Source organism: Oncorhynchus gorbuscha, linkage group LG25, assembly GCF_021184085.1.
Source record: "Oncorhynchus gorbuscha isolate QuinsamMale2020 ecotype Even-year linkage group LG25, OgorEven_v1.0, whole genome shotgun sequence".
Lineage (NCBI taxonomy): Eukaryota > Metazoa > Chordata > Actinopteri > Salmoniformes > Salmonidae > Oncorhynchus > Oncorhynchus gorbuscha.
The window spans coordinates 50,252,310-50,268,491 of NC_060197.1; the positions used below are offsets into that span (position 1 = coordinate 50,252,310).

The 16,182-nt window shown below is 49.3% G+C and overlaps 1 protein-coding gene across 6 annotated transcripts in view; it reads right to left on the reverse strand.

Annotated features, from left to right (window-relative positions):
- Positions 1–15,145, reverse strand: part of mepceb (methylphosphate capping enzyme b) — a 39,603-nt gene extending 24,458 nt beyond the window's left edge. The window contains exons 1-3 of one of the 6 annotated variants that reach the window (XM_046329021.1): positions 14,934–15,145; positions 14,756–14,797; positions 12,291–14,195 (exon numbers count right to left, since the gene is read on the reverse strand). In XM_046329021.1, coding sequence (XP_046184977.1) covers positions 12,291–14,147 — 1,857 coding nt within the window. In that variant the 5' untranslated portion in view covers positions 14,148–14,195; positions 14,756–14,797; positions 14,934–15,145. Of the gene's footprint in view, positions 1–12,290; positions 14,196–14,409; positions 14,801–14,933 lie in introns of all 6 variants that reach the window. The other 5 variants (XM_046329018.1, XM_046329017.1, XM_046329020.1 and 2 more) reach the window with 5 other exon arrangements.
- Positions 15,146–16,182: the final 1,037 nt, after the last annotated feature.

Here is a 16,182-nt window from a genome sequence, read left to right on the forward strand (position 1 = left end):
GAAACAGTTGATGCAGTACAAGAGAGGATGGATGGGGCAGAGGGACAGGTTTCTACAGTGGAGGATGGATGGATGGGTAGAGGGACAGGTTTCTACAGTGGAGGATGGATGGATGGGTAGAGGGACAGGTTTCTACAGTGGAGGATGGATGGATGGATGGGCAGAGGGACAGGTTTCTACAGTGGAGGATGGATGGATGGGTAGAGGGACAGGTTTCTACAGTGGAGGATGGATGGATGGAGCAGGGGGACAGGTTTCTACAGTGGAGGATGGATGGAGCAGGGGGACAGGTTTCTACAGTGGAGGATGGAGCAGGGGGACAGGTTTCTACAGTGGAGGATGGATGGAGCAGGGGGACAGGTTTCTACAGTGGAGGATGGATGGATGGAGCAGGGGGACAGGTTTCTACAGTGGAGGATGGATGGATGGGTAGAGGGACAGGTTTCTACAGTGGAGGATGGATGGAGCAGGGGGACAGGTTTCTACAGTGGAGGATGGATGGATGGATGGGCAGGGGGACAGGTTGCTACAGTGGAGGATGGATGGATGGGGCAGAGGGACAGGTTTCTACAGTGGAGGATGGATGGATGGGTAGAGGGACAGGTTTCTACAGTGGAGGATGGATGGATGGGTAGAGGGACAGGTTTCTACAGTGGAGGATGGATGGAGCAGGGGGACAGGTTTCTACAGTGGAGGATGGATGGATGGAGCAGGGGGACAGGTTTCTACAGTGGAGGATGGATGGATGGAGCAGGGGGACAGGTTTCTACAGTGGAGGATGGATGGATGTGGCAGAGGGACAGGTTTCTACAGTGGAGGATGGATGGATGGAGCAGGGGGACAGGTTTCTACAGTGGAGGATGGATGGATGGGTAGAGGGACAGGTTTCTACAGTGGAGGATGGATGGAGCAGGGGGACAGGTTTCTACAGTGGAGGATGGATGGATGGATGGGCAGGGGGACAGGTTTCTACAGTGGAGGATGGATGTGGCAGGGGGACAGGTTTCTACAGTGGAGGATGGATGGATGGAGCAGGGGGACAGGTTTCTACAGTGGAGGATGGATGGATGGAGCAGGGGGACAGGTTTCTACAGTGGAGGATGGATGGATGGGTAGAGGGACAGGTTTCTACAGTGGAGGATGGATGGAGCAGGGGGACAGGTTTCTACAGTGGAGGATGGATGGATGGATGGGCAGGGGGACAGGTTGCTACAGTGGAGGATGGATGGATGGGGCAGAGGGACAGGTTTCTACAGTGGAGGATGGATGGATGGGTAGAGGGACAGGTTTCTACAGTGGAGGATGGATGGATGGGTAGAGGGACAGGTTTCTACAGTGGAGGATGGATGGAGCAGGGGGACAGGTTTCTACAGTGGAGGATGGATGGATGGAGCAGGGGGACAGGTTTCTACAGTGGAGGATGGATGGATGGAGCAGGGGGACAGGTTTCTACAGTGGAGGATGGATGGATGTGGCAGAGGGACAGGTTTCTACAGTGGAGGATGGATGGATGGAGCAGGGGGACAGGTTTCTACAGTGGAGGATGGATGGATGGGTAGAGGGACAGGTTTCTACAGTGGAGGATGGATGGAGCAGGGGGACAGGTTTCTACAGTGGAGGATGGATGGATGGATGGGCAGGGGGACAGGTTTCTACAGTGGAGGATGGATGTGGCAGGGGGACAGGTTTCTACAGTGGAGGATGGATGGATGGAGCAGGGGGACAGGTTTCTACAGTGGAGGATGGATGGATGGGTAGAGGGACAGGTTTCTACAGTGGAGGATGGATGGATGGATGGATGGGCAGGGGGACAGGTTTCTACAGTGGAGGATGGATGGAGCAGGGGGACAGGTTTCTACAGTGGAGGATGGATGGATGGGGCAGAGGGACAGGTTTCTACAGTGGAGGATGGATGGATGGGGCAGAGGGACAGGTTTCTACAGTGGAGGATGGATGGATGGGTAGAGGGACAGGTTGCTACAGTGGAGGATGGATGGATGGGGCAGAGGGACAGGTTTCTACAGTGGAGGATGGATGGATGGGTAGAGGGACAGATTTCTACAGTGGAGGATGGATGGATGGATGGGCAGGGGGACAGGTTTCTACAGTGGAGGATGGATGGAGCAGGGGGACAGGTTTCTACAGTGGAGGATGGATGGATGGATGGATGGATGGGGCAGAGGGACAGATTTCTACAGTGGAGGATGGATGGATGGATGGATGGATAGGGAGGACCACAGGCACAAATTCTAAATTGAACAAACCCATGGTAGCTTATCCTGGCGGTTCTCATCTGCTTCCTACGATCTACAGCCTGGGACGAGGTACTTAAAGCAACGAACGAAAAGGGGGAAGCGGCTGTCTTTAGTCCCTGTCTTTAGTCCCTGTCTTTAGTCCCCGTCTTTAGTCCCCGTCTTTAGTCCCCGTCTTTAGTCCCCGTCTTTAGTCCCCGTCTTTAGTCCCCGTCTTTAGTCCCTCTCTTTAGTCCCTGTCTTTAGTCCCTGTCCAAGGAACAACTACACGAGAAGAACAGCAGGCACACACTGGCATTCCCAGCCACCCTGCTCTTTACTTGGTAGGGAAATCAAATGAGGACAGCGTGGAGGCAGTTCTTGCTAGATCAACGTGTTTGGCCTAGATAAAGACGGCGAGACAAGGTCAAATACAAGTTCAATTGTAGGCCGTTTCCTACACAAATGAAGGTAGCCTATGCGTTTGCGGGACTCTGGGGAGTGTTGCTAGTTCAATATGAAGAGGATGTAGGAGGCTGGGGAGTGTTGCTAGTTCAATATGAAGAGGATGTAGGAGGCTGGGGAGTGTTGCTAGTTCAATATGAAGAGGATGTAGGAGGCTGGGGAGTGTTGCTAGTTCAATATGAAGAGGATGTAGGAGGCTGGGGAGTGTTGCTAGTTCAATATGAAGAGGATGTAGGAGGCTGGGGAGTGTTGCTAGTTCAATATGAAGAGGATGTAGGAGGCTGGGGAGTGTTGCTAGTTCAATATGAAGAGGATGTAGGAGGCTGGGGAGTGTTGCTAGTTCAATATGAAGAGGATGTAGGAGGCTGGGGAGTGTTGCTAGTTCAATATGAAGAGGATGTAGGAGGCTGGGGAGTGTTGCTAGTTCAATATGAAGAGGATGTAGGAGGCTGGGGAGTGTTGCTAGTTCAATATGAAGAGGATGTAGGAGGCTGGGGAGTGTTGCTAGTTCAATATGAAGAGGATGTAGGAGGCTGGGGAGTGTTGCTAGTTCAATATGAAGAGGATGTAGGAGGCTGGGGAGTGTTGCTAGTTCAATATGAAGAGGATGTAGGAGGCTGGGGAGTGTTGCTAGTTGAATATGAAGAGGATGTAGGAGGCTGGGGAGTGTTGCTAGTTGAATATGAAGAGGATGTAGGAGGCTGGGGAGTGTTGCTAGTTGAATATGAAGAGGATGTAGGAGGCTGGGGAGTGTTGCTAGTTGAATATGAAGAGGATGTAGGAGGCTGGGGAGTGTTGCTAGTTCAATATGAAGAGGATGTCGGAGGCTGGGGAGTGTTGCTAGTTCAATATGAAGAGGATGTAGGAGGCTGGGGAGTGTTGCTAGTTCAATATGAAGAGGATGTAGGAGGCTGGGGAGTGTTGCTAGTTCAATATGAAGAGGATGTAGGAGGCTGGGGAGTGTTGCTAGTTCAATATGAAGAGCCTGTAGGAGGCTGGGGAGTGTTGCTAGTTCAATATGAAGAGGATGTAGGAGGCTGGGGAGTGTTGCTAGTTCAATATGAAGAGGATGTAGGAGGCTGGGGAGTGTTGCTAGTTCAATATGAAGAGGATGTAGGAGGCTGGGGAGTGTTGCTAGTTCAATATGAAGAGGATGTAGGAGGCTGGGGAGTGTTGCTAGTTCAATATGAAGAGGATGTAGGAGGCTGGGGAGTGTTGCTAGTTCAATATGAAGAGGATGTAGGAGGCTGGGGAGTGTTGCTAGTTCAATATGAAGAGGATGTAGGAGGCTGGGGAGTGTTGCTAGTTGAATATGAAGAGGATGTAGGAGGCTGGGGAGTGTTGCTAGTTGAATATGAAGAGGATGTAGGAGGCTGGGGAGTGTTGCTAGTTCAATATGAAGAGGATGTCGGAGGCTGGGGAGTGTTGCTAGTTCAATATGAAGAGGATGTAGGAGGCTGGGGAGTGTTGCTAGTTCAATATGAAGAGGATGTAGGAGGCTGGGGAGTGTTGCTAGTTCAATATGAAGAGGATGTAGGAGGCTGGGGAGTGTTGCTAGTTCAATATGAAGAGGATGTAGGAGGCTGGGGAGTGTTGCTAGTTCAATATGAAGAGGATGTAGGAGGCTGGGGAGTGTTGCTAGTTCAATATGAAGAGGATGTAGGAGGCTGTACCAGATGTTACATTGTACCATTTATCATTTGAAATGGAAAAGTTGGCAAAGCATTGGGGCAAACGGCTTTCATCTATCCTACCAACGGGACATGATCGACAAAGTGGTGCTGTTTCTCTTTCACGGTTTATTCTGCAAATACATGACTGTAAAGAAAATTGAATTGAGAGAGAGAGTGATGAGGGAGGGAAAGAGAGGAAGAAAGAGAGGAGGGGAGAGAGAGCGAGCGAGAGAAGGTGAGAGTTAAAGGTTCACTGTGCAACTCTGGGATTAGAGGTCAGAGGTAACTCACACATTCCACACCGGTGACCAACACCCCCTGAGCTACAAAGGAAAATATTGACATGATCACATCGTACACACACACACCTACCTACCAAACAGCAACCACGTCAAAACACACCCTCACAAAACGTGTAGAGCGCAAGAGTCTAGCTGCCAGCACATCTGGCAGAATAACAAGGAGTGAGAAAAAGAGAGAGAGAGAGGCCAGTTGGCAGAGGGAAAGAGGAAGTCTGGACTAGTGGTAGCAGCGTTGGCTAGGTTACTTTCTAAATGTCATCTGTTAGTTACTAGTTACCTGTCCAAAATGATCAAATCAGTCATGTCACAATGTGATTACTTTCAGTGACGTTTGGATTCCTTTCCCCTGAAGAGGCAGAAGACACAAAGGATCCATCAAATGCATTTGATGTGTCATCATAGTAGTCTCTGATTGGTGGTCATCATAGTAGTCTCTGATTGGTGGTCATCATAGTAGTCTCTGATTGGTGGTCATCATAGTAGTCTCTGACTGGTGGTCATCATAGTAGTCTCTGATTGGTGTGTCATCATAGTAGTCTCTGATTGGTGTGTCATCATAGTAGTCTCTGATTGGTGGTCATAATAGTAGTCTCTGATTGGTGGTCATCATAGTAGTCTCTGATTGGTGGTCATCATAGTAGTCTCTGATTGGTGGTCATCATAGTAGTCTCTGATTGGTGGTCATCATAGTAGTCTCTGATTGGTGGTCATCATAGTAGTCTCTGATTGGTGGTCATCATAGTAGTCTCTGATTGGTGGTCATCATAGTAGTCTCTGATTGGTGGTCATCATAGTAGTCTCTGATTGGTGGTCATCATAGTAGTCTCTGATTGGTGGTCATCATAGTAGTCTCTGATTGGTGGTCATCATAGTAGTCTCTGATTGGTGGTCATCATAGTAGTCTCTGATTGGTGGTCATCATAGTAGTCTCTGATTGGTGGTCATCATAGTAGTCTCTGATTGGTGGTCATCATAGTAGTCTCTGATTGGTGGTCATCATAGTAGTCTCTGATTGGTGGTCATAATAGTAGTCTCTGATTGGTGGTCATCATAGTAGTCTCTGATTGGTGGTCATCATAGTAGTCTCTGATTGGTGGTCATCATAGTAGTCTCTGATTGGTGGTCATCATAGTAGTCTCTGATTGGTGGTCATCATAGTAGTCTCTGATTGGTGTGTCATCATAGTAGTCTCTGATTGGTGGTCATCATAGTAGTCTCTGATTGGTGGTCATCATAGTAGTCTCTGATTGGTGTGTCATCATAGTAGTCTCTGATTGGTGGTCATCATAGTAGTCTCTGATTGGTGGTCATCATAGTAGTCTCTGATTGGTGGTCATCATAGTAGTCTCTGATTGGTGGTCATCATAGTAGTCTCTGATTGGTGGTCATCATAGTAGTCTCTGATTGGTGGTCATCATAGTAGTCTCTGATTGGTGGTCATCATAGTAGTCTCTGATTGGTGGTCATCATAGTAGTCTCTGATTGGTGGTCATCATAGTAGTCTCTGATTGGTGGTCATCATAGTAGTCTCTGATTGGTGGTCATCATAGTAGTCTCTGATTGGTGTGTCATCATAGTAGTCTCTGATTGGTGTGTCATCATAGTAGTCTCTGATTGGTGGTCATCATAGTAGTCTCTGATTGGTGGTCATCATAGTAGTCTCTGATTGGTGGTCATCATAGTAGTCTCTGATTGGTGGTCATCATAGTAGTCTCTGATTGGTGTGTCATCATAGTAGTCTCTGATTGGTGGTCATCATAGTAGTCTCTGATTGGTGGCCATCATAGTAGTCTCTGATTGGTGGTCATCATAGTAGTCTCTGATTGGTGGTCATCATAGTAGTCTCTGATTGGTGGTCATCATAGTAGTCTCTGATTGGTGGTCATCATAGTAGTCTCTGATTGGTGTTCATCATAGTAGTCTCTGATTGGTGGTCATCATAGTAGTCTCTGATTGGTGGTCATCATAGTAGTCTCTGATTGGTGGTCATCATAGTAGTCTCTGATTGGTGTGTCATCATAGTAGTCTCTGATTGGTGGTCATCATAGTAGTCTCTGATTGGTGGTCATCATAGTAGTCTCTGATTGGTGGTCATCATAGTAGTCTCTGATTGGTGGTCATCATAGTAGTCTCTGATTGGTGGTCATCATAGTAGTCTCTGATTGGTGGTCATCATAGTAGTCTCTGATTGGTGGTCATCATAGTAGTCTCCGATTGGTGGTCATCATAGTAGTCTCCGATTGGTGGTCATCATAGTAGTCTCTGATTGGTGGTCATCATAGTAGTCTCTGATTGGTGGTCATCATAGTAGTCTCTGATTGGTTTTCATCATTGTAGTCTCTGATTGGTGGTCATCATTTGGTGTCATCGTAGTATTCTCTGATTGGTGGTCATCATTTGGTGTCATGGTAGTAGTCTCTGATTGGTGGTCATCATTTGGTGTGTCATAGTCTGATTGGTGGTCATCATTTGGTGTCATCATAGCATTCTCTGATTGGTGGTCATCATTTGGTGTGTCATAATAGTGGTCTCTGATTGGTGGTCATCATTTGGTGTGTCATCATAGTGGTCTCTGATTGGTCAGACTCGCTCAGGTGGAACAAACTAGAAGACAAATGGTACAGGAGGGGATGGTTGCCATTTTACGGGCTCCTAACCAGCTGTGCTATTTTGTTTGCTTTTTTGCATTGTTTGTAACTTAGTTTGTACATAATGTTGCTGGTATTGCCTCTTATTATGGAAAAGAGCTTCTGGACATCAGAACAGCGATTACTCACCTCAAACTGGACAAACATTTTTTCTTTAATGAGTCTGACGTGAAGGATATACTGCTTCTCAGAGGCCCAAATCCCCATCATTCACGTGAAGAAAAGACGGAGGTACAGGGGGCGGAGGTCAGGGTGAGGATTCATCGGCGAGTGTGTAAACTGCCTCTACCATTCTATTGGCCACCGTACAATCACTGGAGAATAAACTGGATGATCTACGATCGAGACGAGCCTACCAACGGGACATTAAAAACTGTAATATCTTATGTTTCACTGAGTCGTGGCTGAATGACAACATTAATAATTAATAACAATAACGACCACATGGATAATATAGAGCTGGCTGCGTTTTCAGGACATCGAAGCTACGTCAAACATTCAACCTCCTGCGTACCCCCTCTAGCACCAGGGTCAGCTGTACCCCCTCTAGCACCAGGGTCAGCTGTACCCCCTCTAGCACCAGGGTCAGCGCACTCTCAAATGTTGTTTTCTGCCATCATTGTAAGCCTGCCACACACACACACACACACACACACACACACACACACACACACACACACACACACACACACACACACACACACACACACACACACACACACACACACACACACACACACACACACTATAAGATACACTCATTCTTCTCTTTAAGAAATGTGAGGTTTCGTCACAACCCGGCTCGTGGGAAGTGACAAAGAGCTCTTATAGGACATAGGGCACAAATAATAATCAATAATTTTGCTCTTTATTTAGCCGTCTTACATATAAAACCTTATTTGTTCATCAAAAATGGTGAATAATTCACCACAGGTTAATTAGAAGGGTGTGCTTGAAACGTTGGGTTGTATTGGAGAGAGTCTCAGTCTTAAATCATTTTCCACACACAGTCTGTGCCTGTATTTAGTTTTCATGCTGGTGAGGGCCGAGAATCCACTCTCACATAGGTACGTGGTTGCAAAGGGCATCAGTGTCTTAAGGACAACAAAGTCAAGGTATTGGAGTGGCCATCACAAAGCCCTGACCTCAATCCTATAGAGAAAAACTGAAAAGGCTGAAAAAATGTGTGTGAGCAAGAAGGCCTACAAACCTGACTCAGTTACACCAGCTCTGTCAGGAGGAATGGGCCAAAACTCACCCAACTTATTGTGGGAAGCTTGTGGAAGGCTACCCGAAACGTTTGACCCAAGTTAAACAATTTAAAGACAAAGCTACCAAATACTAATTGAGTGTATGTGAACTTCTGACTCACTGGGAATGTGATGAAATAAATAAAAACTGAAATAAATCACTCTACTATTATTCTGACATTTCACATTCTCAAAATAAAGTGGTGATCCTAACTGACCTAAGACAGGGAATTTTTACTAGGATTAAATGTCAGGAATTGTGAGAAACTGAGTTTAAATGTATTTGGCTGAGGTGTATGTAAACTTCCGACATCAACTGTATGCGATAATTCTTTCTAGGCAGAGTTCCTCTGTCCAGTGTCTGTGTTCTTTTGCCCATCTTAATCTTTTTATTTGTATTGGCCAGTCTGAGGTGTGGCTTTTTCTTTTCAACTCTCACTCAACACTGCCCTTTCCCACCTGGACAAAAGGAACACCTACATGAGAATGCTGTTCATTGACTACAGCTCAGCGTTCAACACCACAGTGTCCACAAAGCTCATCACTAAGCTAAGGACCCTGGGACTAAACACCTCCCTCTGCAACTGGATCCTGGACTTCCTGACAGGCCGCCCCCAGGTGGTAAGATTAGGTAACAACACACACTGATCGTCAACACGGGGACCCCTCAGGGGTGCGTACGTAGTCCCCTCCTGTACTCCCTATTCAGCCACGACTGCATGGCCAAGCACGACTCAAAAACCCTCATTAAGTTTGCCGACGACACAACAGTGGTCAACGGCCTGATCACCGACAACGACGAGGCAGTGTGGTGGCAGGACAACAAACTCTCCCTCAATGTGAGCAAGACAAAGGAGCTGATTGTGGATTACAGGAAAAGGAACAGGCCCCCATTAACGTCGATGGGGCTGCAGTGCAGCGAGAGTTTCAAGTTCCTTGGTTTCCACATCACCAACAAACTATCATGGTTCAAACACACCAAGACAGTTGTGAAGAGGGCACGACAACACCTATTCCCCTTCAGGACACTGAAAATATATGGCATAGGTCCTCAGATCTTCAAAAGGTTCTACAGCTGCACCAACGAGAGCATCCTGACCGGTTGCATCACCGCCTGGTATGGCAACTGCTCAGCATCTGACCGTAAGGTGCTACAGAGGGTAGTGCGTACGGCCCAGTACATCACTGGGGCCAAGCTTCCTGCCATCCAGGACCTCTATACCAGGCAGTGTCAGAAGAAGGCCCAAAAATTGTCAAAGACTCCAGTCACCCAAGTCATAGACTGTTCTCTCTGCTTCCGCATGGCAAGCGGTACCAGAGCACCAAGTCTAGATCCAAAAGGCTCCTAAACAGCTTCTATGCCCCATAAGACTGCTGAACCCCCCTACTCAATGTGTATTATGTATATGCTCCAGCTGTCTCCAAGCAAAACACACACACTAACAGGTGTACAAGCACTCACACACAGGCCGGCAATCACAGCTGCAGCCCAGTGTGGTCGATCACTGCAGCCCAGTGTGGTCGATCACAGCTGCAGCCCAGTGTGGTCTATCACAGCTGCAGCCCAGTGTGGTCTATCACAGCTGCAGCCCAGTGTGGTCGATCACAGCTGCAGCCCAGTGTGGTCTATCACAGCTGCAGCCCAGTGTGGTCGATCACAGCTGCAGCCCAGTGTGGTCGATCACAGCTGCAGCCCAGTGTGGTCGATCACAGCTGCAGCCCAGTGTGGTCGATCACAGCTGCAGCCCAGTGTGGTCGATCACAGCTGCAGCCCAGTGTGGTCGATCACAGCTGCAGCCCAGTGTGGTCGATCACAGCTGCAGCCCAGTGTGGTCTATCACAGCTGCAGCCCAGTGTGGTCGATCACAGCTGCAGCCCAGTGTGGTCGATCACAGCTGCAGCCCAGTGCAGGCTTCAGACAAAGTAGGCCTCTTTCTTCTGTCTTACACACATCACACAGATGTAACCACAAGGTGATACAGACCTAATTCCTTCTAGCGAAATCACAGTTTGAATATGTGGTAAACTGCTTCAGAAAACACAAGTCCTTACAGAGACAGAAGTGTGTGTGTTGCAGGGAGTGATGGTTGTGGGCCTGTGTCAACACATCTAACTAACTCTCTTAGGACCAGCAGCTCAACCTCAGACGTCCATTTAACCTGAGAGGAAACCCAACTTTGAATTTAATAGAATTCTACGATTCACAGAAATGAGAGTTTGAATCAGTTTCCTCTCACAACCTTCACCAGCCAGAATGTTATATCAAATTATATTTCAACTTAAATAACCGGTTGTCCGTGTAGTTGGTATTTTTTTGCAGGTAGGAATGTGAGAAAATATACCCACAGGAAAGGATAATTACAACACCTGTTCAAAGCTCTGGCAGTGTCTTCAGAGTCACCTGAAGTATGAACACATGGACACGAGCCCAGCTGGTGCAGGTGATCACATGGTTCTGCTTCAGGTGACAGAAATCTGAAGGCGCAACCAGCGCTTCCAAAAAGACCAACCACACAGACAACCGGTAAAGTTAATATATTATTGTATTCAGCATTCTGGCTCATTTCTGTCAAACATGGAATAAAATGCAATTCAACATCCGGTTTCCAGGACAGACAGACAGACAGACAGACAGACAGACAGACAGACAGACAGACAGACAGACAGACAGACAGACAGACAGACAGACAGACAGACAGACAGACAGACAGACAGACAGACAGACAGACAGAGAGGCAGACAGAGGCAGACAGACAGACAGAGGCAGACAGACAGAGACAGAGGCAGACAGACAGAGACAGAGGCAGACAGACAGACGTACAGACAGACAGAGGCAGACAGAGGCAGACAGACAGAGGCAGACAGACAGAGACAGAGGCAGACAGACAGAGACAGAGGCAGACAGACAGACGTACAGACAGACAGAGGCAGACAGACAGACAGAGGCAGACAGACAGACGTACAGACAGACAGACAGAGGCAGACAGATAGACGTACAGACAGACAGAGGCAGACAGACAGATGTACAGACAGAGGCAGACAGACAGATGTACAGACAGAGGCAGACAGAGAGGCAGACAGACAGAGGCAGACAGACAGACAGAGGCAGACAGACAGACAGACGTACAGACAGACAGACAGACAGACAGACAGACAGACAGACAGACAGACAGACAGACAGACAGACAGACAGACAGACAGACAGACAGACAGACAGACAGACAGACAGACAGACAGACAGACAGACAGACAGAGGCAGACAGACAGACAGAGGCAGACAGACAGACAGACAGAGGGGCCATCTTGTCCTATAAGATGGAGGCTAGTAGCTTACAGCAGAAACACAGAAAACTCAGACTACTTATACATGTTATAACAGCTCATAGAGGCTGGATATACATGTTATAACAGCTCAAATACCACATGTTCAGTCTGGCTTTCCCCTCAGCTCAGCCCTCTCACTCACCTCTAACTAAGCTGTAAGTATTTTACATTTCAATTATATTGTTTTATTCTCTTTTTGCTGTACAGGTTTTTTGAAAGTTGCATTAAATCCCATATATTATTATTAGTTCATAATGTCCACCTATGACATACCATAACACACACACACACACACACACACACACACACACACACACACACACACACACACACACACACACACACACACACACACACACACACACACACACACACACACACACTCTCTCTCTCTTACCGTTATGAAGGAGACGTTGTTGGGGAATGTTCCAGGTGTTCCGTGGGCCAGGGTGGAGGGGGGGAAGAGGGGGGGAGCAGCCATGGGACCCCGACACACCCTGAAGGAGAGGGGGAACGGAGGGAGAGGGCGACCTACACCCCGGGAGCCACTCGAGGGCGACAGCAACGTCAGGGTTCTCTTCAGTTCCTCTAGAGCGCTACACTCCTCGTTCTGGCCCTCCTCCTCCATCTTCTTCTCAGCCGTACCGGACGCCATCTTAGTTCCGCTCTGTGTTCTTCCTTCACTCTGCTCAGCTGTCTCTGCTTTCTGTTTACTTTCTCCCCCTCTCTCCCCTATCCCCTCCTCCCTACCCCTGGCATCCTGTGTGAGTCGTTCGGACAGGAAGTGGCGAATGTTCTGCCTAGCGGCGTGCACCAGCCGCCCGTCCACATCAATACCTAGGATGTGGGCCGGGTTAAAGTGGCGTGCGATAGCCAGGGTCAGATGACCGGTGCTGCAGCCAATGTCCAGCACTGTCTTCCCTCTGAACCAATCGGGTCGAAGCAGGCCCAGACGAGGGTCCTCAAACCGCCCCACCTGCCCATCACGGTAACCGTAGTAACCGTGGTAGCCGTAATAATGGCTGTAGTTGCCGTGCTGGAACCTGTTTTTCTTCTTCTGGGGTTTGAGGCGGAAGGAACTCTGGGGCTGTTGCTGACCTCCCACCACTGACCCTGACCTCTGACCTCTGAGGCCTGATCCTGGCACCAGGGGGGTGTGGAAGGTGTTGGGTGGGGCAGTGGTGAGGACGGGGGTCGGAGTAACCGACGAATGGTCAGATCTCGTTGAGGTGGTACGCCGCCGTTTACGCTGCCGATGGCCTCCGTCGCCATGGGGACGGGGTTTAGAGGTGGAGCCAAGTGGCGGGTGGGTGTGTCTCCGGGGCAGAATGGGCGGAACTACCTCATCCCGACAGTTGATGGTGGTGTTGAGTTCGTAGGGCAGAGGAGACTGTGGCACTGTGCTTCCAGAGAGGCCCTCTCTGGGAGCCTCCGGTACTGCAGCTAGCTCACCAGTAACACTGACACTGGCAGGAAACAGAGCCAACACCTCACCTCCTGTCCCCGAATCACCCCCAGCTTCTACCTTTGACCCCTCAGCCTGTGTGGGGGGTTCAGGCTGCGCCCCCCCTCCTCCTCCTCCTCCGTGGTGACGGTTGCGGTGTCTCTTCCTGTTTTTCATGGGGGAGACCAGCACCCCTCCCCCCTCCTCCCCCTCTCCTCCCCCACTCTTTAGGTTCAGGGGGTCTGTGATGTCACGCGGTACCAGGATCTCTACAGGGTCTCTGGCCCGGGCCGGTAGGGGCGAGGACTTGGGCGTCTCGGCGTTCAGTGTGCGGCTCACCTCCTCATCCATTAGAGAATTGAGGTTCAGCGGGTCGAAAATGTTCCCGCCCAACAGGAAGTTGGAGGGAAGGACGGGGTCTGATTGACTGTCACTGTTGGCGCGGCGACGGCGCTTCCCGAAGCCCGGGTGCTTGAAGCTGCCGCCCAGGGAGTAGCGCCGCTTCCCCATTCGCTGCTGCTGTCCTGGAGGGAAGACCTGGGGGTTGTTGTGGAGGGGCTGAAGGCCGTTTTTGGTCTTTAGGGGGTGTGTACTTCTTGTTTTTGGGCCGTGGGGATGTGGCTGTTCCGTTAGAACCAAACTTCCGGTGAATCCGGTTGGTCCCAGACAGGGAGGGTGAGGGGACATCATTACCCCACCCACCCTGTCCACTCCCCCCCCTCCTCCTGATGCAGGGCCTTCTGGGACAGCAGCGTCGCCCCGCCCATCACGCGGTAGAACAGTCTCTTTGTCCAATGACATCCTGATCATCTTTTTCCTGTGGGAGACACTGCGGGCGCCTCGGCCAATGGCATCGATCTACAGACAGGAAGTGGGAGGAGTTAGGGGTCATTTACACACCAGATTTAAAAAACAGCTGATCTAAGGCAGTATCTCAAATGACACCATATTCCCGTTGGTGTGCACTACTTTTGAACTGAGTCAAGCTGCCACACATAGGGCTCTAGTCAGAAGTAGTGCACTATTTAAAAGATAACAGGGAGCCAGCCATATGAAACACTTCCCTCCAAACCTGTTACTTTTGCATCATTCTCTCTCTCTGTCAGCCTCTCCTCAAGCTGCTCTCACGCCTAGACAGCGATAAGGTGCAGAGCCAAACTATCTAACAGGCCAAGCACTGTGAGCGGTGTGAGAGAGTTCTCCAACCTCGCACTCCCCTCTCTTTACGTGCCGTGCGTGGCTCCGCCTCCCGCGTATTGAAATAGAACAGTTAATCTGCATAAAAACGTCACTCATTCTCATGAATAATTCAGCAGAAGCGCGAGCTGCGTGGAAAACCGCGCAACCACGCACAATGAGTGACAGCCGAACGGCCAGGCCCCCTCACACACACACACACACACACTGCCTTCCCCGACCGAAGCTGCTCTCTCTCCACGGCGGCTCCCTCCCCCGAGACACTGCTTTAAAAAAAGACAACAAAAATACACCCATCAACTGACTTAGATGTTTCCTAACGTTCTCCTACTGCGAGTAAACCTGACCTCATGCACTTCCTACTAAAGTACACGATCAGATCGAAATAATAACACCTACATGAAAGACCCCTTCCGAAGAAAAAAAATCGTTTGCGTCACACCATTACATTTTTGTCGTCCTGTCTGATCAGGTATCTGTGTGTGTGTGTGTGTGTGTGTGTGTGTGTGTGTGTGTATGTGTGTATGTGTGTATGTGTGTATGTATGTATGTAAGCTACTGAGGTTCTCGCTCTCTAAACTCTGAACCGTTTCTACAACTGCTTGAGCTGAGCTATTTACCGCTGAGTTTCAGCGGAGCCACGCTCTTTATATGCCCCCGAAAACACACACACCATGGGCGACATACTATCCGACCAATAGCTGCTCTCTCTGGGGCCCGACCTCCTCAAAGTGACCAATGGAATCTTAGCCTCGGCCTGGAAAGATGATTATGTCCCGCCTCCTCAGGAGAGGTATCCCCGCCTCTGCCTGTCAGAATTGTCAACTCATCGATTTTTTGCGTGTCATTTAGCCCAATAAACGTTAAAATGATGTTAATCAACGCTATATTAGATACAGTCACCGACTGAACCACTCAGATCCGTGTTAGTTCAGTCTGTGCGTGTCGAGGAAGTTGTTTGTTAGCGACAGAACAGGGATCTGAAACGGACACCCCAGCCCATGTCAACAAGAAGGCAGTTAGCGACAGCTATATTTGAATGCAGATTGTTTATGAATACCCCCACCAGTTAAACCAGTCAATAGTATGAAAGACAGCATATTTGGTAACGATAGACAACAAAGATGTGTCTTATATTAAGCGGTTCCCCTCCCCCACTCCCCTCCCGCATCTTGCCCATGTGTAAGGAACACGGCTTATGGGTAATGTATTTTTTTCAATGCCTGCCAGGACACACGACAAAACACTGAACGTTTTGCACAAAACGGGGTGAAAAGTTGCTTAACTCGGAAGACGTAGTTCCCACATGAAACTAGGTCAACTACAAAACATAGCAACGTCCACAGAGTGGGCACTGCCCATAGCAACGTCCACAGAGTGGGCACTGCCCATAGCAACGTCCACAGAGTGGGCACTGCCCATTACAACGTCCACAGAGTGGGCACTGCCCATAGCAACGTCCACAGAGTGGGCACTGCCCATAGCAACGTCCACAGAGTGGGCACTGCCCATAGCAACGTCCACAGAGTGGGCACTGCCCATAGCAACGTCCACAGAGTGGGCACTGCCCATGACAACATCCACAGAGTGGGCACTGCCCATAGCAACGTCCACAGAGTGGGCACCGCCCATAGCAACGTCCACAGAG